Source organism: Dasypus novemcinctus, chromosome 7 (genome assembly GCF_030445035.2).
Source record: "Dasypus novemcinctus isolate mDasNov1 chromosome 7, mDasNov1.1.hap2, whole genome shotgun sequence".
NCBI lineage: Eukaryota > Metazoa > Chordata > Mammalia > Cingulata > Dasypodidae > Dasypus > Dasypus novemcinctus.
This window is the reverse complement of record NC_080679.1, coordinates 43,005,456-43,031,713: the sequence shown is the minus strand read 5'-3', so window position 1 is coordinate 43,031,713 and position 26,258 is coordinate 43,005,456. Positions and strand designations below refer to the sequence as shown.

Below are 26,258 nucleotides of genomic sequence, written 5' to 3'. Positions count from 1 at the left end.
TTATAAATAGCATTGTTAATATATGGGTATGATAGTGGTTGAAAGGGAAAATCTAAGGTCATGTATATTACTAGAAGGAAATCTGAAAAATATAAGATGGTACTGTATAACATAGAGAAACTTCATGTGAAACATGAATATGGGTAATACTGCATATATAAGACTGTTCTTCTTTGAAACTGAACAAATATTCAATAATGTTACAAGATGCTAAAATCAGAAAAAAATACAACCACAGCAAAATATGGACAATAGTGTACAGTGGTATATTAATAATACTCCATTAAAAGTAAAGGAAAAAAAGGAAATATGAAGTAAAAGAAACTAGACAAAAAGTACTACATTGTTTGACTACATCTATACAAAATATAAGTACAAATAAATTAGAAAGACAGACAAAATAGCAGCTATGTACGGCAGGAGAAGCAGAGAGAGACAGGTGATTTTTAAGGGGTAGAGAGCTTTTTTGTTTGAATGCACAACTATGTGATTATACCTAAAACCACTGATTGTACACTTTGGATGGATTATATACTTTATTAATATGTATCAGTAGAACTGATTTTTAAGAAAGACATCAGTAATAAAAGAGTTTGAAAACTTAAAAAAAAAAATCAAATCAAGGAACAGAGAACCTAGACTCAAAAACTTAGAAAGCACAAAGTGGCTTCTGGAGCAGGATTTTTATCAGGACATCTCTCACCCCTAACTAAATCAGTACCTCTGTAAAGGCAAAGACAGCAAATGACTGATAATGTCTGGTAATTGATCAGTAATCTGGTATTATCCTACACTCACAGCCTGGTAAATCAGGATTGCTGATTTCTCATTTATTCAGTTTGGGCAGAAATACCTGTAAGCACTCATAAGTAACTGGGATGAGTCAACTAATACGTGTTTTCAAACTGCTTCTCAGAGATCTTAAGATTGGAGGTACCTAAGGCATTGAGAAGGGCTAGCTCTGAACACTCAACTCCACTTCAGTCAGAACACTTCCATCTTTATGTTTTATAAATTGGCTTTCAGCAATATTTCAACTGAGAAAATGGTATGTTATACTATTTTTTTAAAAAAAAGAAGGGGGTTGAAAATCTCCACCCTGTTCAATTGTAAATAATGGGAAGCAGATGTGGGTCAAATGACTGGGCTCCCGCCTACCACATGGGAAGTCCGTGGTTCGCTTCTCATTATCACCTAAAGAAGACAGTGAACTGGTGTGACAAGCAGGCACAAGTTGACACAACAAGATGATCCAACAAGAGACACAAGAAGAAAAACATGAGAGATACAACAAAGCAGGAAGCAGAGGTTGCTGGTGCCTCCTAAAGAAGATGAGCAACATGGCGAGCTGATGCGATGGGCAGGCGCAGCAAGCTGATGCAACAAGATGATGCAGTAAGAGATACAGCAAAAAAAGCATAATGAGAGCCACAGCAAAGCAGGGAACAGAGATGGCTCAAGAAATTAGATGCCTCCTTCCCACACCAGAGGTCCTGGCTTCCGTTCCTGGTGCCTACTAAAGAAACAAAGAAGATGAACAGACACAGCAAATGCAAACAACAAGGGTGTAGGGAGAAATAAATAAATAAAATAAATCTTTTTTTAAAAAACTGTAAATAACTGTGTACGCACAGCATTGTGCAGATAGGCTTTTTCACCTTATTTTTTTAAAAACTAGTTTTGTTGGAGTTAGGACAATCCTGGGGGCTCTTAACAGTGATATGAAGGATATCTGATTTGTCACTTCATTTATTACATCTAATCCAGAAGATGGTCAAAGCTGCTTTACCGCACACAGACTCTAAAGCAGAGAAAAAAGCCAAGATGGGCAAAATACTGTTGTCAGAACCACTAACTGTGATGAAATGTTTGCCTTAAATGAATATAAGAAATTAACTACATCACAGCACTACTACACTTCCTTTTTAATATTTTTCCTGTCTGTAAACAACCAAAAAGTCTTAAGTTACAATCAAATATAGACTCTTACTCAATACCTTGCCATTAACTTAATCTCAACAATATATTTAGAAAGCGGTTTAAATGTTTTAAAAATATTTATTCCCAGGACATGTAAACACACACAAACTGCATCACCCACCCTTTATTTTTCTTTCTAAATACCATTCCCCACTAAAGGCAACCAGGCCTTATCTGAAAAATGGCTGGATCCAAGGCTAGGACAGGGAAAGTACAAGATGAATTTGGAACATCTTGTGCCAGAAAGTAAGGCAGTACTCAACAAAGAGGGTAAAGGGAAAACCTAAGGGTGAAAGTTTGCTAAGAAAGAGGGTATTATATAGTCTCAAAGTATGTCCCCATGAATTACTTAATTTTAACAGGAAAAATAGTAATCATACCGTAGGGAAAAAAAGGCAATACCTAAGCCAAGTGATCAAAATGAACATCACCAATAAGGGGCAGAGACTTCATGTCCTTCAGATATCATACCCTGAGAAAGTCAGATCACCATTCATATAATATTCCATAATTATATAACCTGAATCTAGTCAAGGGGAAAGAAGATTGAGTGATTTTCTAGAAAATAACTGGTATTTTTTAAAAATGTCACAAACAAAAAAAGGTGGCTAAGGAACTATTCCAAATTATAGATAATTAAAAAGACAAATAAAATATGTGATAATAAACTGGATCCTGGTGAGAAAATTTATTATAAAGGACATAACTGGGAAAACTGGCAAAATGAGGTTGTAGATTAAAGTAGTCTATCAATGTTAAATTTCCCGATTTTGATGATAGCACTGTGTAAAAAAATATGTATTTGTTTTCAGGAATATACATTGAAATATTGAGTAAATAATAGGCATGATGTATATAATTTACTCCCGAATGGTTCAGGGACCAAAAAATAGAATTACTAAGTAAAGGTAGCAAAGTGTTTTTAAAAAAAAATAGGTGAAACTAGGTAAAGAGTATAGCGGAATAATTTTTTACTTTTCAGCAAATTTAAAATTATTTCAAAATAAACAGTAAACAGGATGGAGGCGGGTTAAAAGGAACATAGATGCCAAATTGAAGAAGCCCCCTCCTTGTCAACATCTAAAGGATATTCACACAGTTTCAAAGCATCTCCCCAAAGATTCCTTATTAAGGGCAAAGAGAAAACAGTAACTTTACAATGGGGAAATCGGGAAGTTACCACCTTAGCTAAGTGATCAAAGTTAACGTTACCCATAATGGGACAAAATGACATCATGTTCCATGAGAAAACATCAGATAAATTCAAATGCAAGGGCATTCTAAAAAAATAACTGTCCTGTTCTCTTTACAATGTCAGTATGATGAAAAACAGACTGAGGAACTGTTCTAGATTAAAGCTAAAGAGATATAACTAATTATACCATGCATAATTCTGGATCACATCCTGAATTGGGTTTTTTTAAAAAAGGTGGAGGGGGTGGGAGTGGTGAGCTATAAAGGACCCTATTGGGACAAATAGCAAATCTTACTAGGGACTGAACATTAGATAATAAAACTATTATACCAATTTAAAATCTCCTGAATTTGGTAATCAAACTGTGGTTTTTAAAGGTATAATACACTGAAATATTTAGAGGTAAAGGCTCATATTATCTGCAACTTACTTTTAAATGGTACAGCAATGATGACAAGAGTATATATAAAAAGAATGATAAAAGGAAATGCAGCACAATGTTAATAACTGTTGACTCTAGGGAAAGGACATATAAGAGAATATTATATTGTTCTAGTCTCAAAACTGTAAATTTGAAAATTTTCAAAATAATTAATATTCATACTTTGTTGTCTCTATCAGAAGTGTTATTCTATACATGGAAGGCGACAATCTGTATAAATATACACACAAATATATACACACTCTCTCTGTTGTGTGTACTCTGAGATGCCTCTATGGGGAAAAAATCTACCAACAAAGAAAACAGTCTATACAGTAAAACAATGAAATAAGAACACAGAAGCATTTTTAAAAAAGACAAACACAAACACCTGAATATGCACTGAGCTGCCTTATTAAAAGAAAAGAGTCTCAAAATGGGTAAAAAATCAAAATTCAACTATGAAGGTCACCATCACCCTAAGAATGTATTAGAATTCTACAAAATTTGAAAGGCATTTGACCATCTTTATAAAAGAAATTATGAGCCTTATGGCTTAATTCCAGTATTCACTTCCTACGTTTTCTACTGGCATTTTTGAAGGCAATATACAGGATATTTAACCCAAAAAAACATTATCTTTGTCAAGTGATATACTGTTTAAACCAGAGAATACTCCAGAAAAGGAAAATTTAATACTAATTAACTAAATCATTCAATGAAGAATTAAAATTTTTTGATTCAGAGAAGGAATTATACTCACTTCTTTTGGAGTGTGATTATCAGCAATTCTCTGACCTTCAAAGAGAAACCTGAGTGAATTCATTGGAACTCCCTAAAAAAGTAACACATATATATATATTAAAAAACTAAGAAAAGATAATAGGAACTATGATGTACAAAAAGCAAATATGAAAGCTTCAACATGCTACACAGAACGTAAAAATAGTCAGGGTAATTGCTATCATAAGGAACATTATTGAATACCAACTATAGGCACACTCCCTAAACCAAGTGCACTTTACATACACAGTCGTAAATGTTCATCAAAACAACCTCAAAAGGTAGGGGTTATCACTTCATTCTCATTTTACACTACGGAGAATCTGAGCTTAGGGTGGCACATAAGGTATGCAAGAATTGAATCCCAAGTCTGTACTCTTGACCACTGTTCCAAACATTTTCCCCTTAAATCAGTGAGTTAATATAAAATCCAAAATCAGAAACTGGTTTTAAACAAAATAAGATGTAGAAATTTGGTGAAGCAAAATAGGTAGCCAGGTAAGTTATAGTAAACCTGCAATGGCATTTATAGCACTATAAATACCGGAAAGGAAAGACATTATGTTGAGTGAAATAAGGCAGACACAAAAGGAAAACACATTATGAGCAAACTCATAGTGTTGGAATCTAGAATATAGGTTACTAGGAGATAGATTAGGGCTAGAGAACGAGGAATTGATGCTTAACTTGGACAGAATTTCTATTGAGGCTGATGTAAAGATTTGGAAATGAATGGTGGTGATGGCAACACATTATTGTAAGTATAATCAACAGCACTGAACTATAAAGGTGAATATGTTAAAAGAGAAAATTTTAGGATATATATACTACTAGAATAAAAATTAAAAGGTAAAACATAGAACTGTACAACACAGTGAGCCCCAGTGTAGATGAGAGACTACAACAGTTCATTTTACTATTATTATATATTATTATAATATTGGTTAATAGCGCAAGTATAGGAATGTTCTTTCATGAATTGTAACAAATGACAATACAAATTTAAGGTGATAATAATAGGGTGGTATATGGGGAAAAATACACTTAATGTAAATGATGAATGACAGAACTATTTTAATAATCTTTCATCAATTGTAACAAAGGTAATTATTGTTAAAAAAAAAAAAGTGAAATTATTTTTAAAAGTGCTATCATTAAAAGTAACAAAAGTTCCACACCAATGCAAGGTGTTGTTGGTACAGCGTATGGGAATTCTGTATTTTATGCATGATTGTGTAAACTGACAGCTTCTCTAATAAAAAATATATATATATTTGAAATAAGTCAACAATGATAGCTAAAATTAATAATTCACTATTAAGTACAAATCTTGGGATTATTTACCAAGCAACACAAAAGTTTTGTGCAAATGCTTAATTCAGTTAATTTAAGACTGTCATTGTTTTGGATGTCCCAAAAACATCCATAGGAATTACAGAAATTAAACTATCTTTAAATATGTACTTTTAGTTTAAGTATAGGAGACCATGCAAATCAACTCTTCACTGGATTTAAATTCTTCTAGGATATATGTAATAAGCAAACTTACAAAGGCAGAATATTCTTTGCTTTCAATTACAGGGCTTTTTTTTTTTTTTTAAGAAACATTACCACCTTATACTAGGGTCAAACTCTTCTGATAAAAATGATTTTTATACAAGTTACAAACTTAAACAGTAGAAAGCAAACTTTTTGAAAATAAAATCTACAATACCTATGTTAATATCATGCAGTAAGAGTGATTAAATATATTTCTTACCTATTAATTGAAATCATACATGTCTTGGTTGTCCTCTACATATACTAATTTCCAATTACATTCTTAAAAATTATATTTTACTAATAATGATAATATGGCTAAGAGCTACTGAGCACTTTTTATGCAGCACTGGCAACTTTAGATAGTTTATCTCATTTAATCTTCATGAGGTACACACAATAACATTCTTATTTAACTGATGGACAAGGTACACAGAGGTCCCAAAGCCGGACAGTGGCAGAACCCAAATTCAAATAAAGGCAGTTAAAAGGAATTAACTGGGAAAACGGACTTTGGCCCAGTGGTTAGGGCGTCCGTCTACCACATGGGAGGTCCGCGGTTCAAACCCCGGGCCTCCTTGACCCGTGTGGAGCTGGCCATGCGCAGTGCTGATACGCGCAAGGAGTGCCGTGCCACGCAAGGGTGTCCCCGCGTAGGGGAGCCCCACGCGCAAGGAGTGCGCCCATGAGGAAAGCCGCCCAGCGTGAAAAGAAAGTGCAGCCTGCCCAGGAATGGCGCCGCCCACACTTCCTGTGCCGCTGACGACAACAGAAGCGGACAAAGAAACAAAAAAGCAGACAAAGAAACAAGACGCAGCAAATAGACACCAAGAACAGACAACCAGGGGAGGGGGGGAAATTAAATAAATAAATAAATCTTTTTAAAAAAAAAAAAGGAATTAACTGTTTTAATAATCCAGCTCATGAAGGCCAGAATCTGTGAGGATTTCATATAATAAATGTCCTAGACTTCTATATGAATAAAAAAGGGAAATTCCTTGATGTTAAAAAGTGTAGGGAAGTGATCTGGCTCAATCAGTTGATGGACTGCCTACCACATGGGAGGTTCCAGGTTCGGTTCCCAGTGCCTCCTAAAGAAGACAAAGAAAGACAGCGAGTTGACAATACAGGCTGGCATGGCTAGCTGAGGCAACAGGCTGACACAACAAGCTAATGCAGTGAGATGACACAACAAAGAGACACAAAAAGGAAACACTGAGAGATACAACAAGCAGGGAATGGAGATGGCTCAAGCAATTGGGTGCCTAGCTCCCATACTGGAGGTCCCAGGTTCAGTTCCTGGTGCCTCCTAAAAAGAAGACAAGCACACAACAAACAGACAGAGAATGGAGAGCGAGCTAAAACAATGGGGGAGGAGGATGATAAATAAGTAAATCTTTTTAAAAAAAAAGTGTAACGCAATTAGCAGTAATCTATAATACCATGTATAAAAATAATAAATAATATTACCACTTAAATTTCACACATGGTTAAGCACCAAGAAGTTTCATAGATATCACTAAAAATTACTTTCTTTCATTGTTACATAAACTGGGGAGCTATCAAGATAGAATTATTCAGAAAGCGGATATGGCTCAAGCAACTGGGCTCCTGTTTACAACATAGGAGATCCAGAGTTCGAGTCTCAGGGTCTCCTGGTGAAGGGAAGCTGGCCTGCATGGCAAGCTGGCCTCAGTGGAGAGCTGGCACACATGGCATGCTAACCCTGCACAGGAGTGCTGGCCCATGCAGGAGTGCTGGCCTGCATGGAGAGCTGGCAAAGCAAGATGACACAACAAAGAGACACAGAAGAGAGACAATAAGAGATGCAGCAGGGAAGTGGACTTGGCCCAATGGATAGGGCATCCGCCTACCATATGGGAGGTCCGCAGTTCAAACCCCACGCCTCCTTGACCTGTGTGGAGCTGGCCCATGCGCAGTACTGATGCGCTCAAAGAGTGCCGTGCCACGGAGGGTGTCCCCCATGTAGGGGAGCCCCACGCGCAAGAAGTGCGCCCCGTAAGGAAAGCCACCCAGCACAAAAGAAAGTACAGCCTGCCCAAGAATGGTGCCGCACACACGGAGAGCTGACACAACAAGATGATGCAACAAAAAGAAATACAGATTCCAGGTGCCGCTGATAAGGATAGAAGTGGACACAGAAGAACACACAGCGAGCGGACACAGAAAGCAGACAACTGGAGGGAGGGAAGGGGAGAGAAATAAATAAATAAATAAATAAATAAATAAATAAATAAATAAATAAATAAATAAATAAGTCTCTTAAAAAAAAAAAAAAAAGAGATGCAGCAGACCAGGGAGCTGAGGTGGCATAAGAGATGAGGGATTGAGCACCTCTCCCCCACTCCAGACGGTCCCAGGACCAGTTCCTGGTGCCGCCTAAAGAGAAAACAAGCAGGCACAGAAGAACACACAGCGAATGGACACAGAAAGCAGACAACAAGTGCAAAAACAACAGGGGTGTTGTGCGTAAATAAATACATAAATGAAAAGATAGAATTATTCATATAGCTATCTTCACATTCTGGGTTACTTTTCAAAATAGTTCTACATATCTTATTAATTCAAACTTCAAAATAGGATAGGGTGAGGGTGGAGGAGAAGAAATAGGATATAAGAAATGATAAAATTAGCATTCCTGAGTTGTAAAAGTGAAAATAATAAAACAGGATCATTTTTGTTTTGATAGCCTTCCTTAAAAGAAAAATTAAGGACAAAATATTATATTTAATAACATAATATACAAACCTGTCTTTGACAGTATGATTCTTTGAGTTTCTTGAGATGTGTTGTCATTTTCACCTTGAAGTGAATCTCACTGCTATCCTAAGGAGAAAAAAGAAAAAAAAAATTAACTATTCACTTTGCTCGAACCAAATTATGCAACGACAGTATATAGTAAAAATAGAAACAGAAACTTTGTTGACTATATTTTTCCCAAAAAGTATTCTTTTTATCACTGCTAACATTAAATTATCCTCAAAGTTATCTTACACCAGTTACATAAGGAATTTAATAAAACAAGAATAAACTGCCCTGGGTATTAAAACTGACTGTATAAGTAAAGGCATGCAGGTCCTTTTGAGTTTAAAGAATGCATTCCTTCATAATTAATTACATGCCCATTCTCTTTGCAAAATAACAAGAAGATAGGTATGAACTTTCAAAAACTAGCAAAAGCAACTCAAACAGAAAGGGGCAGTGTAACTGAAGTGTCACAGAAGGTAAAGGTGGTCAAGCCTAAAGAAGAGGCAGATACCAAAGAATAACAGACTGAGAAACTTATTCAATAGGGTGGAACAAGATGTCACTCCACTGAATCTGGCTTCTCTTCCTTAAATAAAATGAACAAGATTCTGAGTCAAACTGATTTGTGTCACTACAGATTCTGTTATTCAAGCCATACTATAAAGCAAACTATCAAGCAACTATAAGGCAAAATATCTGTACTTAAAAAAATACTATAAAAGCCGATCCTTACGCTACATTACCGCTTTCACAAATGCAAAAATTTATGTGGAGGTTACATATTTACAGTATTTCTTTGTGATTATACCTACCCTCACACCATATACTGAAGTAATTTCCAAATGAATAACAAACATTTTTAAAAATTAATATTCTCTCTTCTTTTTAAAAGAATATTTTTCCTAATCTTGGCATTCTACAAGGTTTTAAACTAGAAACTATTTTTTAAAACCGGGTTGATAAATCTGACTTAAAAAAAATGTGAAACATCTAAACAGTAAAAGATATCATAAACAAAACTTAAGAGACAGACTGGACAAGACTTGAAAAAAGACAGGAGGAAATTACTCAGGAAGCAGACGTGGCTCAAACGATTGCGCTCCTGCCTACCACATGGGAGGTCCCAGGTTCAGTTCCCAATGCCTCATGAAGAAGATGGGGCAGACACAACAGGCTGGCGCAGTGAGCTGATGCAACAAGATGATGAAACATGAGACACAAGGAGGAAAACATAATGAGAAAGACTACAAAGCAAGGAGTGGAGGTGGCTCAAACAACTGGGTACCTCCCTCCCACATGGGAGATCCAGGTTCAGTTCTGAGGGCTGGGTGTTAAAATTCCTAAAAAAAGAAGATAAGTACACAACGAACAGGCAAAGCAAATGCAAACAATGAAGGGGGGGGAGAAATAAATAAATCAAATAACTTAAAAAAAGAAAAGATTGCAATGAAATGAATGTAGCTCAAATGGTTTGAGTGCTTGCTTCCTATGTACAAGGTCCTGGGTTCAATCCCCAGTACCTCCTAAAAAAAGAAGTGGTGGAGAAAATTTCACAATATATGTAAGAAAAATGAAAACAAAAAATATAAAGGACTCACATGATCAATACTTCTTAAAAAGATGATCAACGTCATAAGGATAAACAAAACATATAGTTCAAGGTTAGTAGAATTAAGAGTACAGAAATACACATTTATTTTACATTAAGGTCAGTTCATTTCTCAACAAAGGGGTCAAGACAATTCAATGGTTATTTTTTCTAACAAATGATGCAGGGACAACGAGACAGATCCATTCAAAAGAATGAAGTTGGGCTCTACCTCATACCATTATTTACAAAAATTTACTCAAAATGGATCAAAGAACTAAAACAATAAAACTCTTAGAAGAAAACATAAATGTAAGTCTTTGTGACCTTGGATTAGGTGACAGTTTCTTAGCTATAACACTAAAGGCAGAAGCAACAAAAGAAATAAATTGTACTTCATCAAAATAAAAATGTGAGACTTCTGGGAAAATGGAACACTGGAAAGACACGGGATTCTCTTTCACTCTCAAAAAAAATAGTTAGAGGACAGGCAGAAACAGCCTAGAAAAAATGTTCTAGGGTTTAGGACTTGAGGGGAAGACTGGACAATTTCCAGAAGAGAGAGGGACAAAGGAAAAGAATTGCCACAGCAAAACTGTGAGTTAAAGTAGCAGCTGCTACTACCTACACCCTCCCCACACTATAGACACGTTTGAATTCTCAGGCCTTGGAGCCGCTAGAGAAAGAGGGGCGCCAGGGATCCATATCTCCAGGAAAGGGGAGAGAGAGTGACAAAGCCAAAGATTGGCTCAGCTTTTGACCTACAAACTTGGTCTGCTGTGTCCCACCAGCCCTTCTAGGCCGGGTGGGGCTGAGCCAGTTTGCCTTGGGAGCCAGCTTGGAACTAGGATGATCGGACTACAAGGATCCAACCTTAATCTCCCTCTCTACTAACAGGACTGATTGTTGAGGATTCAGAGCAGAATGGAATTATTTCTTACCCAGGAAAAGGGAAAAGTAGAGAAGTGTCTCTGAGAAAGTTTGAACTACAAGGTTCTTAGCCTCCAGGCAGGAACCTCTATCACATTGTACCTGTCCAAGTTCAGCAACTTGGACCAGGCATTGAACTGAGAGGGCTACCAAATAGTGCTATCTGCTGGCAGACCAGGGAGATGCATGTGAGAAAATTAAATGTAAATAAGGGGGAAGCGGTTGTGGCTCAATCAGGTGGGCTCCCGTCTACCATATGGGAGGCCCTGGGTTCACATGCAGGGGCCTCCTTGTGAAGGCAGGCTTGTCTGCACGCTGTGGAGAGCCGCTCAGCCCGCAAGCACCACGGGTGCCGCCTGGCCCACATGCACCGCAAGTACTGCCTGGCCCACGAGCGCGGCAAGTGCTACCCAGCCCGCAAGTGCCGTGGAGAGCCAACTCAACAAGGTGATGCAACAAAAAGGGAGACAAGCAAAAAACACAGAAGAGCGCAGCAACGGACAGAGAGAGCAGAGAGCAAGCAATGCGCAAGGCGGGGAGGGGAAAAAATAAATAAAGACACAGAAGAACGCAGAGCGAAAAATGGACACAGAGAGTATACAGCATGCAAAAAGCCGCAAGGAGGGGGGTTTAAAAAAAAAAAGTAAATAAGGGAGGCTTTATTTGGCCTTTATAACCTCCGTCTCCAAGGCCCTAGAACCAGATTAGCAAACCATTACTGGTCCAAAGCCCAGTTTTGAGCAACTAACAGGGACAATCTAAAGACCCAGGTTGAACTAAGAATTAAAGAACAGCAGTAACACATAGCCTCCTACCAACACATACCTACAAGTGAAAAATTAAGCATCTGAGTAAACTTACCATCCTAATCAGATACCTAGACATAAGCAAAAAATAACGCATACGAAGAAAATGGAAGACATGCCCTAAGAAAAGGAATGTAGCAAAGCTCCAGAAGAGACAAAGGATGTGAGACAACTAATTGACAAGATGCACACAAATTTCCAAAATCAAATTAATGAGTTGAAAGACATATGGCGAAAGAGATAAACAACATCAAGAAGACATTTAGTGAGCACAACTAAGAAGTTGAAAACCTGAGTAGAAAAGTAACAGAGCTCATGAGAATGAAAGACATGCTTATTGTCTGTTTGTATTTTCTATAGGAGACTGAGAACCGACCCCCAGACTTCCCATGTGGGAGGTGGGTGTTCAATTGCTTGAGCTATAATACATCCACTCCCCCAAGAATTCTTTAACGAGAAAAACTGTCCTTCAAATATGAGGGTGAGTATAAAACAGTCACAAACAAACAGAAACTAAGAGAGACTCACATCTGACCCAGGGATACAAATGGACTAAAAGTGAAAGCTGGAAAAAAATACTCTACTCAAATAGTAACCAAAAAAGAGCAGGGGTAGCTATACTACTTTCAGAAAAAAACAGACTTTATATGCAAATAAGAGAAGCAGATGTGACTCAAGTGATTGGGCTCCCATCTACCAAATGGAAGGTCCAGCGTTTGAGTCCCAGGGCCTCCTGGTGAAGGCAAGCTGGTCCACAGGGAGAGCTGGCCCAAGCAGAGCACTGGCCCACACAGAGAGCTGGCCCAAGCAGAGTGCTGGCCCACGCAGGAGTAAGATGACACAACAAAAAGAGACACAGAGGAGACAAGAGACATAGTAGATCAGGGAGTTGAGGTGACACAAGACATGGAGCACCTTTCTCCCACTCCAGAAGGTCCCAGATTCAATTCCCAATGCCACCTAAAGAGAAGACAAGCAGACAAGAAGAACATACAGCAAATGGACACAGAGAGCAGACAATGGGGGGGGGAAGGAGATAAATAAATAAATCTTAAAAAACACACACACACACACAAATAAGTTATAACAGATACAGAAGGCCATGATATATTAATAAAAGCAACAATCCACCAGGAAGAAATAACGATCATAAATATCTACGCACCTAACCAGGGAGCCCCAAAATACATGCGACAAACTCTGGCAAACTGAAGGGAAAAATACACATCTCTATGATAATCACTGGAGACTTCAACACACCATTCACAACATTAGATAGAACATTAGACAGAAGATCAAGAAGGAAACAGAGAACTTGAACAATATTATCAACAATTTAGTCCTAAAAGAACTTTGTACCTAAACTCAGTGGGTTATATAACCCATTCTTCTCAAATGCTCATGGCTATTTCTCCAGTATAGACCACATGTTAGGTCACAATGCAGCTCTCAAAAAATATAAGAAGAGTGCAAAGCACCTTCTCAGATCATGATCGAATGAAACTGGAAATCAATAATAGATAGAAAAAAGGTAAATTTGCAAATGTGTAGAGGCTAAAAAACAAACTCCTAAAAAATCAGTGAGTCAAAGAAGAAATTGCAAGTGAAATCAATAAATACAGAGACAAATGAAAACAAGAACACAACATATCAAAACCTATGGGATACAGCAAAAGCCGTCTTGAGAGTGAAATTTATAGCCCTAAACACCTATGTTAAAAAAGAAGAGCTAAACCCAAAGATTTAATTGAACAACTGGAGAAACTAGAAGAAGAACAGTAAACCAACCCTAAAGTAAGCACAAGGAAAGAAATAATAAAAATTAGAGCACAAATAAATGAAATAGAGAACAAAAAATCAAAAGATAAAATCAACAAAACCATAGCTGGCTCTTTGAGAAGATCACTGATATTGAGAAACCCCTACTGAGACTAATAAAGAAAAGAGAGAAGAAGCAAATTATTACAATCAGAAATGAAAGGGGAGAAAGTTATGACTAACCCAAAGTATAAAAAGACCATAAGAGGATATTATGAAAAACTATATGCCAACAAACTAGACAACCTAGATAAAATGAACTAATAATTCCTAGATATGCACAAACAACCTATACTAATGTTTTAAGAAATACAAGCACTAACTAAAACCAATCACATTTAAGGAGATTGAATCCATCATCAGAATTCTCCCAACAAAGAAAAGTCCAGGACCAGATGACGTCCCAGGTCAGTTCTACAAAGCATTTCAAAAAGGATTAACACTAATACTGTTTAAACTCTTCCAAAAAATCGAAGAGGAGGGAAAACTGCCCAACACATTTTATGAAGTCAGCATCACACTAATACCAAAGCCAGATAACGATACTACAAGAAAATTACAGACCAGACTGTAATATAGATGCAAAAATTCTCAACAAAATACCTGCAAATCAAGTACAACAATGTATCAAAAGATGTATTTTTAAAAAAGATATATACATCACAACCAAATGGGATTTATTCCTTGTAGGCAAGGCTGGTTCAACGTAAGATCAATCAACATAACATACAACATTAAAAAATTGAAGGAAAAAAAACACATGATCATCTTATACAGAAAAAGCATTTGACAAAATTCAGAACCTTTCTTGATAAAAACACTTCAAAAGATAGGAATAGAAAAAAAACTCCTTAATACTATAAAAGGCATATATGAAAAACCCACAGTCATTGTACCCAATGCGGAAAGGTTGAAAGCTTTCCCTCTAAAATCAGGAACAAGACAAGGATATCCACTGTCATCGTTATTCAAAATTGTACTAGATGCTCTAGCTAGAGCAATTAGAAAAGAAAATTAAAGGCATCCAAATAGGAAAAGAGGAAGAAGAACTTACTATTTGAGGATGACATGATCCTACAGTTAGAAAATTCTGAAATGTCTATAACAAAATTACTTGGGTTAATAAATGAGTTAAAGTGGCAGGATATAAGACCAACAAGCAAAAATGAGTAATGTTTCTGTACACTAGCAATGAACAATCTGAGGAGGATATCAAGGAAAAATTCCATTTACAGGAGCAACAAAAAGACTCAAGGGAAGCAGACATGGCTCAAGTGATAAGGCCTCCACCTACCATATGGGAGGACCTGGGTTCGATCCCTGGGGCGTCCTGGTGAAAAAGTAGAGAAAGTGTGACTGTGCAGTGAGCCAGTGCCCGCGTGGCAAGCAGAGTGCCTACGTGAGTGCCCGCGTGGTGAGCCAGTGCATGTGGCAAGTCGAGTGCCTGCGCAGCAAGCCGAGTATCTGCGCAGTAAGCCAGTGCCCACACAAGTGAGTCACGCAGCAAGATGATGATGCAACAAAAGAGAAACAAAGGAGAGAGTCAAAGTGAAGCGCAGCAGAGACTGAGGTGGCACAACTAACAGGGAACCCCTCTCCACAACAAAGGTCTGCAGGATCAAATCCCGGTGAATCCTAGAGGAGAAAGACGAGAATAGAAGAAAATGAGAAACAGATACACAGAAGATCATGCAGCAAATGGACACAGACAGCAAAAACAGCAGGGCGGTAGAGGGGAAGAAAGAAAAAAAAGACTCAAATACCTTAGAATCAATTTAACTGAAGAAGTACAGGACCTACATGCAGAAAACTACAAACAATGCTAAAAGAAATCAACAAAGACCTAAGCAAATGGAAAGACATTCCAAGTTCATGGATTGGAAGACTAAATATTGTGACAACGTCAATCCTACCCAACTGAATTACAGATTCAGTGCAATACCCATCAAAATTCCAACAGCCTACTTTACACAAATAGAAAAGGCAAATACCTAATTTATTTGGAAGGGAAAAGACACCTGAATAGACAAAAATATCCTAAGAAGAAGAGCAATGTGGGAGGAGTGTCACTGCCTGACCTTGAAACATATTACAAAGCTACAGAGGTCGAAACAGCATGGTACTGACATAAAGACAGACACATCGGGAAACAGACTTTGGCCCAGTGGTTAGGGCGTCCGTCTACCATATGGGAGGTCCGCAGTTCAAACCCCGGGCCTCCTTGACCCGTGTGGAGCTGGCCATGCGCAGTGCTGATGCGCGCAAGGAGTGCCGTGCCACGCAAGGGTGTCCCCCGCGTGGGGGAGCCCCCACGCGCAAGGAGTGCGCCCGTGAGGAAAGCCGCCCAGCGTGAAAAGAAAGTGCAGCCTGCCCAGGAATGGCGCCGCCCACACTTCCTGTGCCGCTGACGACAACAGAAGCGGACAAAGAAACAAAAGCAGACAAAGAAACAAGACGCAGCAAATAGACACCAAGAACAGACAACCAGGGGAGGGGGGGGATTAAATAAATAAATCTTTAAAAAAAAAAAAAAAAAAAGACAGACACATCAATCAGTGAAATAGAATTTCAGAGTACAGAAGTGAACCACCATCTCTACCATAACTGATTTTTGACAAACCTACCAAAGTCCATGTTAACAGGAACAGTCTCTTCAACAAATGATGCTGGAAGAAGTGGTTATCTATAACCAAAAGAATGAAAGAGGACCCCTCTCTCACTCCATACACAAAAATCAACTCAGAATGGATCAAAGACCTAAATATAAAAGCCAGGACCATAAAACTACTAGAAGAGGGAAGCGGACTTGGCCCAATGGATAGCCCATCGGCCTAACACATGGGAGGTCCACGGTTCAAATCCCGGGCCTCCTTAACCCTTGTGGAGCTGGCCCATGCGCAGCACTGATGTGCGCAAGGAGTGCCGTGCCATGCAGGGGTGTCCCCCACACAGGGGAGCCCCACGCACAAGGAGGGCACCCCGTAAGGAGAGCCGCCCAGCACAAAGGAGGCTGCAGCCTGCCCAAGAGTGGCACCGCACACACGGAGAGCTGACACAACAAGATGACACAACAAAAAGAAACACAGATTCCCGTGCCACTGACAACAACAGAAGCTGACAAAGAAGAACATGCAGCAAATAGACACAGAGAACAGACAACCCGGCCAGGGTGTGGGGGAGGAGAGAGAAAAAAATATGCTTTATTAATATGCAGCAATAAAATAGATTTGTTTAAAAGAAAAAAGTATCAATCAAATTGATTTGTTTAAAAAAGAAATAATAGAAATAAAAACATCTGTGCTGCAAAGTATACAACCAAGAAATTCACAGAATGGAAAAAATATCTGCAAATCCTATCTGTCAAGGAATCTGTATCAAAAATATATAAAGAAATCTTACAATTCAACAAAAAAGACAATCCAATTTTAAAATGAGAAAAAGGTTAAATAAACATTTCACCAAAGAAAATAAACAAATGGCACAATAAACACATAAAAAGATGCACAATTAGACATCAAGGAAATGCAAACCAAAACCAGGATTAGATACTATTTCATACCCACTAGCATGGGTATTCATTTTCATACTGTATTCATTTCCTAGGGCTGCTGTAACAACAGTCTACCCTAGAGTTTATAGCTCAGCGAAAGAGTAATTTATTCTCTCTCAGTTCTGGAGAGCAGAAATCCAAATAAATTATCATTGGGCTAAACTCAAGGTGTCTGCAGTGTCACACTACCTCTGAAGGAGGGGAGAATCCTTATGTCTTCCAGTGTCTGGTCATTCCAGATGTCAGTTGGTTTATGGGCACATAACTCTAATTCATCTGCACAGGGGATTCTCCTTTTCTCCCTTCTCTGCATTCTCCTCTTCTCACTAGGACACTTGTCATTAGATTTAGGGCCCATATAATCCAGAGTGATCTCATCTTGAAATCCTTAACTTAATCTCATCTATAAAATCCTGCTGACCCACCTACCTCCCACCCCTTATTTTCTAAATAAAGTCACATTTTCAGGTTCTGGATGGACATATTTTTTGTGGGACCACAGTTCAACCCAGTCCCCCATCTAGCCTCCCAAATTTACATTAATCCCACTTGCAAAACACATTTACCCCATCCAGCATCCCCAAAAGTCTCAATCCATTACAGTGTCAAACTCTAAATCCATAATCTCATCCAAATATTATCACTTCAAAAGTCACATCTCATCATCTAATTAATCTGACTCAAGTATAGGAATAAGAACTATCCGGAGGCAAAATTCCTCTAATCTATGGACCTATGAAACAGAAAAGAAGTTATCTGCTTTCAAAATAGAAAGGAGGGACAGGCATAGGATAGACATTACTGTTCAAAGAGAGAAACTGGAAAGAATAAAGAGGTACTAGTCTCAAGTGAGTTCAAAATCCAGCAGAGCAAAAATTCCCTTAGGTTTCAAGGCCCACCCTCTCAGCCTGTGGCATTCAAAAGGCCTCAACCTCTGCATCCACATCTGGCCTATGCCTCTGCCTCCACAACTCTACCCTCAGAGCCATTCTTCCTTTTTCTTGAAATGTAGCACATGTTTGCAACCAAGTAACTACCAGCCTATTTCCTGCCAATAGAATCCCAGAAGTCTGATAACCTTCCTTCATTTTGACTTGTTTCTATCCCCTTAGTCCATGTTGGCAGTACTTCTGCTCAGACAACCTTCTCAAAAACCTTGTCAGTCTCTTGTGTAAGTAACAGGGGTTGACACCATTGGAGAAGCAGGTTCTCCACAGGGCCTTTCTTTAAAAACTCATCTTCCTTCCTAGCTTCTGATGAAATGATTGACTGAATCCTTCAGTCACAGACCCGATCTAAGCAAAAGGTTACAGAAATACCCAAAGTCTAAAATCAGTATCACTGGATGCAATCAAAGTATCCACAGGGCTGTGCTCCTTCCAAAACCTCTAAGGACAATCCTTCCTTGCTTATTCCAGGTTCCCACAGTTCCTGCTATTTTTCAGCTTCTGGCTACATAATTCTAATCTCTGCCTTCCGCTTCACATGGCCGTCTCTTCCCTGTCTCTGTCTTCTCCTCTTCTTATAAGGACACTTTTCATTGGACTTATGGCCTACCTGGATGATCCAAGATGATCTCATCTCAAGATCCTTAACTTATTGCATCTTCAAAGACCATTTTCCCAAATGAGGTCACATTCACCAGTTCCAGATTGACCTATTTCTGGGAGAGGCCACGGTTTAACCTGGTATAGCTATAAAAAAACCAAAACAGTGGAGTGGGTGTAGCTCAGTAGTTGAGCATGTGCTTTGTGTGTACAAGATCCCAGGTTCAATCCGTGGTACCTCCTTAAAAAAGAAAAGAAGAAAAAAAAAAACCAGAAAATAACAAGTATTGGTGAAGATGTGGAGAAATGGGAATGCTCATATACTGCTCATGAGAATATAAAATTGTGTAGGCCCACTGAAAAATTCCTCAAAAAGTTAAACATAGAGTTAGTATATGACCAACCAATTCCACTTCGAGGGATATACTTAAGAAAAATGAAAAAACATATCCACACAAAAACGTTTACACGTTAATAGCAGCATTATTTGTAAAAGCCAAAAAGTGGATAACACTCAAACACAGTATAGCCATACAAAGGATTATTTAGACTTAAAAGAATAAGGAATGAAAGAATGTCAACTATTCAATACAAAGACAGAGGTCAATAAACTGGGACCGATGTTCAGAAGGCTTACACTGATCTGAATTATATTCAGTACATGCTAGACTATGAAATAGACTAATCAACCAAATTCAGTAGGTGAGAAAAATCCAATTATTCTCTTAAAAAAAAACAAACAGACCTGAAGCTGTCACCATTGACTGAAGAAGAAAAAAGTACGGCAGAGCAATTAAAATCTCATATACCAGACTTGTAACAAAATGGACTTGCAAAATGGAACTCAAATGGAGAAGATCAATTCCTGAGAGATTTAGAAGGTTATCTTGTTAGCACTTAATGACAAGAGGTCAGGGGGTGCTGGTGCGAGAGAAGATGGTTTGTCTTATTTGACTGATTAAGGCATCTCACAAAAGAGGAGAAAAGAAGGGCAGACATTATATGAATAAATTCAGACAAAAAACAGGAATAAAGAGATTTAAGTTTAAATTTTTAAAAAAATGAATGAGGTACTCATACATGCTACAACATGAACCTTGAAAACATACGTGAAAGAAGTCAGACACAAAAGGCTACATAATTTATGAGATATTTATGTGAATGTCCAGACCAGGCAAATACATAGACACAAAGTAGATCAGTAGTTGCCAGGGACTGAGGGAAGGCTGAAATTAGGGATGACTGCTAACAGCTAAGGGGTTTCTTTTTGGGGTGATGACAATGTTTGGAATTAGGCAAGAGTGATAGTTGTACAGCCTTGTGAGTGTAATAAAAGCCACTGAATTATACACTTTAAAACAGTGAATTTTATGGTACATACATTACATAGCAATAAAAATTCTTTTCAAGCACAGGAAAAGGGTATGAACACAAATAGAATGTCAGTGAACAAAAAATTATACCTCACTGATAATCGAAGAAATGCAAATTGAAACAATTTTTTTTTTACCTATTTTTACCTATTTCCATATGTCTTAGTTCACCAGAGCTCCTATAATAAATACCAGACTGGATGGCTCAAACAACAGAAATTGTCTAACAGTTTTGGACACTAGAAGTCCAATATCAAGGTGTTGGCAGGATAACAGTTTCTCTGAAATCTGTAGTGTTCTAGTGGTAGCTTGACAGCAATCCATTACCCAAGCTCTACCTCTGTCACACAGCCATTTGAATCTTTCTGTCTCCTACTCCTGGTGTCCAAATTCCCTCTGCTTGTAAGAACTCCAGTCATACTGGATTAAGGCTCATCTTGATTCTGTTTGGCCTCACTTTAATAACACTTTCAAGGAAGGTGTTTACAGAGGGATTTATAAAAAACTGAACTGGGGGTTAGGACTTAAACACAGCTTTGTGAGAGACACGATTCACGCCATAACACAATGTTAAGGATAATGTGGAGAAATGATATTCTAGCACTTTAAAAAAACAAATAACTATGAAGTCCTTCCTCCAAAGTTCTGTCTAGGTCTTTAGGATTGTCCCTGTTAGGTGCTCAAATCTGGGCCCTGGACCCAGTAATGAGTTGCAGACCCGCTTCCAAGGACCTTGGGTTGGAAGGTTTGTAAAGGCTAGAAAAAGCCTCACTTACTTATTTACTTTTAATTTCCTCAGGTGCACTTCCTTGGTCTGCCAGCAGATGGTGGTCTTTAGGAGCCCTCTCAGTTCAAAGCCTGGTTCCACAGAATGTGTTCACTGCACCACAACCCAGATTCATCTGACAAAGGATCCTCCCTGGAAGTTAAAAGCCTCACTATTCAAACTTTCTCAGAGGCTGTTCTCCAACCTTTGCTGGCAGCTCCCTCACTTTCTCAAGGAAGGAAATAATACCACTCCCTTGTGCATCCTCAACAACTAGTCCCAGTAAGTAGGGAGGGTGACTGGGAGAATAGGATCTCTTTCTCACGTGCTGGCTCCCAGGACAAACAATGGCACAGCCCATCCATCCTGGAAGTGCTGGTAAGACACAGCAGACCAAATCTGTTGGCCAAAAGCTGAATTAGCCTTATGCTGTGCCCTTCTGTCTCTAGTTTCCTGGGGAGGGAGATCCCTATGATCCCCTTTTGTCTGTAGCTGCCAGGCCCGGGGACAGAGAATTCAAAATTGTCTGCTCATAGGGTGGGGTAAGGGTGACGGTGGCTGCAGCTGCAGCTTCCACTCATTCTTTACTTCAAGATTCTTTTCCTGTGCCCCTCTCTCTTCTGGGCAGTGTCAAGCCTTCACTTGCTGTCCTAAACCCTAGAACTTTTTTTCCAAGCCATTTCTGCTTGTCCTCTATTTTTCTGGGAGAGGAGAGTCTCGTATCTTTCTAAACTGGCATCTTCCTAGAAGACCTCCAACAGTTTCCAGTTATCTTAATTACCCGTTAACATCTCAAAAAAGGATAAAAAATATACAGGCCAGAGTTTGGAGAAACTGGGTGCCAGAAAAGGGAAAAACAAAAGGGCCTTTGTTGAAAGCTGGCCCCTGCCTTATCACTTAAAATTACTCACCAATAAACATAAAAAGAAAAAGAAATTATTCACTATATTTGCTACTGAAGCATGCTAACCAGGAAAAAGTTCACATTTAAAGAAACTAAGGTGATCTAAACATGCCTAGCAGAGTAGTTAAAAAAAAACAACAGCCTTTTCTACATCCAGTAGATGCATAAATGAACACACCATTTTTAAATAAGTTGACTGATTTAAATAATTATTTTTCCTCTTTACGTGAAATAATCTGTCATGCTTGGAAAAACAACTCTCTCCTTGTAAAGAGTCAGATAAAGGAGAAAAAAAGTAAACTCACCTGTCCAATGACTTTCAGTTTAATGTATTCCCCTTCTTTCTTATCCCCCAAGTCCTCAGTTGAAGGTTTCGCCTCCTAGGAAAAAAAAGTAAGCTTAAAGATAAAAAGTCCCATACGCTATTTTAATTACTCAATTATTAGTATCTATTCTTTCCCTCAAGACACAAAATCTGAAACTGACAGTACAAAGAGAATTTATTTTTTCTGCCAGTCAATGAGGCAAAAAAGGCTCTAGGTCAATTACTGTCCCAAACATCAGTTTCACTGAGAAATCAGAAAAAGTGGGCCCTTTTTAAATAAAATCTTCACAGGAAAGGTCTCAAACATAATCATGCATCAGAATCAGTGGAAGGGTTTGTTAAAACATGACAACTGGGCCCCATCCAGTTACCCAAACAGTACTAAGAATGTAAATTAGCCATATTACCATAAGCAAAGTCTATTTACAAAAGAAAACGAAATACTGAAGTACTGACTTAATGTACACTAATGTCAAAACAAATCAGCTATGGGAAGCTGATGTGGCTCAAGCTATTGGGCTCCCATCTACCATATGGGAGGCCCAGGGTTTGATTCCCAGGGCCTCATGGTGACAGCAAGCTGGCCCACATGGTGAGATGGCCTGAGCAGAGAGTTGGCCCAAGTGGAATTCTGGCCTGCGTGGCAAGTTGGCCCAAGAGGAGAGCTGGCACAGCAGGACAACACAACAAAAAGAGGCAAAGAGGAGAGACAATGAGACACACAGCAGACCAGGGAGCTGAGGTGGTGCAAGAGATTGAGCACTTCTCTCCCACTCCAGAAGGTCCCAGCACTGGTTCCTGGTTTTACCTAAAGAGAATACAAGCAGACACAGAAGAACACACAGCAACAAGGAGAGCAGACACCGGAGGGAAGGGATAGGAGGGCTAAATTAATTTTTTTTTAAATCAGCTTTTTACCACCTATTATTCTAGAGTATCTGAAACACTATATTCAATTTTAGATGTGATCAAGACATGGCTAAAAAAAATTAGGAAAACTGAACCAGAATAAGAGAAAAACCAAGTCAGAAAAGAAGACAAAAAAAGGAGAGCCACCCAGCGTGAAAAAAGTGCAGCCTGCCTAGGAATGGCGCCACATACAGAGAGCTGACACACAAGATGACACAACAAAAAGAAACACAGATTCCCAGTGCCATTAATAAGGACAGAAGCGGTCACAGAAGAACACGCAGCTAATGGACAACCTAACATTTCCCCATTTAACCATACATATATATATATCACTGCTGTTAATTACATTCACAATCTTGTGTGCTAACATCACAACCATCAGCAACCAAATCATTTCCATCCTACCAAACAAGAACTCTGTACATTTTAAGTTTTAACTTCCCATTCCCTCATCCCATCTCATCCCATTGCCTGGTAATATATTCTAGATTCTGACTCAATGAGTTTGCTTATTCTAATTGCTTCAAATCAGTGAGGTCATACAATATTTGTCCCTGAATGCCTGGCTTACTTCATTCCATATGATGCTTTCAAAGTTCACCCATATCTGAACTTCATTCCTTTTTATTACTGAATAACATGTCACTGCACGTATATACCACATTTTGTTTATTCATTCATCAGCTGGCCTGACACTTGGGTTGGTTCCAACTTTGGCAACTGTGAATAATGCCACTATGAACATTAGTATTCAAATATCTGCCTCAGTCCCTGATTTCAATTTTTGGAGGTATGTACCTAGTAGAGTGATTGCTGGGTCATACAGCAATACTATAACTTTCTGTGGAACTACCAAACTGTCTTCCACAGCAGCTGTGCCATTTTATATTGCCACCAGCAATGAATGAGGTTCCTATTTTTTCACTTCTTCTCCAACATATACAATTTTGGTTTTAATAGTAATCATTCTAGTGGGTATGAAATGTATCTCATTGTGGTTTTTACTTGCATTTACCATATTGAAAATGATGGTGAGCATCGTTTTATGTGCTTTTTGGCCATTTGTATATATTCTTTGGAGAAATGTCCAAGTTTTTTGCCCATTTAATTGATTATTTGTACTTTGTTGGTAAGGTGGATTTCTGTATATATTCTGAATATTAAACCTTTATTGGGGAAGCAGATGTGGCTCAAGCAATTGGGCTTCTGTCTACCATATGGGAGGTCCAGGGTTCAATTCCCAAGGCCTCCTGGTGAGGTTAAACTGGTCCACGCAGGAAGATGGGCCACACAGAGTGCTGGCCCAAGCAGAGAACTGGCCCATGCAGAAGTGCTGGCCTGAGCAGAAAGCTGGCACAGCAAGATGACACAAATAAAAAGAAAAACAAAGGAGAGACAATAAGAGAATCAGCAGACCAGGGAGCTGAGGTGGCACAAGAGATTGAGCACCTCTCTCCCACTCCGGAAGGTGCCAGGATCAGTTCCCAGTGCTGCCTAAAGAGAATATAAGCAGACACAGAAAAATGCGAGACAAATGGACAGAGAGAGCAGATGACGAGGTGGGGGAGAAATGAAAAAAGAAAAATCTTTATTGTCTAAGTGTTTTCCAAATATTACTCCCACTAGGTAAACTGCCATTTTATTTTCATGGTAAAAGTTGTTTGAGGTGCAAGTTTTTAATTTTGATGAGTTCCCATTTATCTATTTCTCTTCTGAGGCTTGTGCTATGGGTACAATGTCTAAAAAACCATTGCCTAGCACTAAGTCCTGAAGGTGCTACCTTACATTTTGTTCTAGGAGCTTGAAAGTTCTTGCTCTATACTTAGGTCTATGAACCATTTAGAATTGGTTTTTGTATAACGTGTGAGGTAGGGATCCTCCTCTCTTTTGCAAATGAATATCCAGTTTTCCAAGCACCATTTGTTGAACAGACTATTTGCCAACTGAGGGGTCTTTGTCCCCTTGACAAAAATCAGTTGGCCATAAATGTGGAGGTTGATTTCTGAATTCTCAATTTGATTCCATTGGTCTCTGTCAGTCCTTGTGCCAGTCCATGCTGTTTTAATCACTGTGATTTTGTAATAGATTTAAGATCAGGAAATCTGAGTCTTCCCGTTTCATTCTTTTTCAAGATGGCTTTGGCTATACATACTCGATGATCGGCTTTTCCATTTTTACAAAGAAGGTTGTTGGAATTTTGACTGGGATTGTGTTAAATCTGTAAATTGCTTTCGAGAGAATGGACATGTTAACAAAATTTAAGCTTCCAATCCATGAATAAATACAGAATGCCTTTGCATTTATTTAGGCATGTATTATTTCTTCTGGTAATATTTCATAGTTTTCTGTTTTTTATAACCTTGGTTAGATTTATTCTTAGATATTTGATTCCTTTAAGTTGCTATGTAAATGGAATGTTATTCTTATTGTCCATTGCTTTTACAGAAAAACACTACTGATTTTTTTAGTACTGATCTGGTACCTTGCCACTTTGCTGAATTCATTTATTAGCTCTAGGAGCTTTGTTGTGAACTTTTCAGAACGACCTGTATATTGGATCATGACACCTACTGTGGCATTTATGACTTTGCATTTTTCCCCCATCCTTTCCAGTTCTTTCCCCTTCCAGTTGCAGCAACTCTCCATTCCTGAGTAGTTAAAAAGCAAGCTGTGGGAACTGGGCTGTGAACTTGTGACTGATCAGAAAATCTTGTATCACTGCATTCTGTGATGGTAATAACATTACCCTTCACCTGCCTTCCCCATTTGCACATAGACATGTACTGTAATAGACCCCTCCGGTTTTGTGGCAAGTGCCATTGAGCTCAGCACTATCACCTCTCTTTCCACTGCTGAGGATAAGGGCCCCACATAAGCTCCCTAATAAATGCTTACTTACTTACCAAGCTGAACTTGTCCAAGTCATTCTTTGGGCTGACAAATCCCTCTCAGTTCAGCAAAAAGCTGTCATTTTATATAGCTCTTTGCTATACTCAGAACAACTGGCGTAGTTGGCAGGATTTGCCAGAACAAAGTATGAGCCAAGGCGTGG

General features: G+C 38.6%; 1 protein-coding gene across 3 annotated transcripts in view; it reads right to left on the bottom strand.

Moving 5' to 3' along the window:
- The window catches only part of SUMO1 (small ubiquitin like modifier 1), a 50,399-nt gene that overhangs the window by 6,133 nt on the left and 18,008 nt on the right, over positions 1-26,258 (bottom strand). For all 3 annotated transcript variants that reach the window (XM_004458874.2, XM_004458875.2, XM_004458876.3), the window contains 3 exons: positions 22,275-22,349; positions 8,688-8,765; positions 4,360-4,431 (listed from right to left, as the gene is read on the bottom strand). In XM_004458874.2, coding sequence (XP_004458931.1) covers positions 4,360-4,431; positions 8,688-8,765; positions 22,275-22,349 — 225 coding nt within the window. The remainder of the gene's footprint in view (positions 1-4,359; positions 4,432-8,687; positions 8,766-22,274; positions 22,350-26,258) is intronic.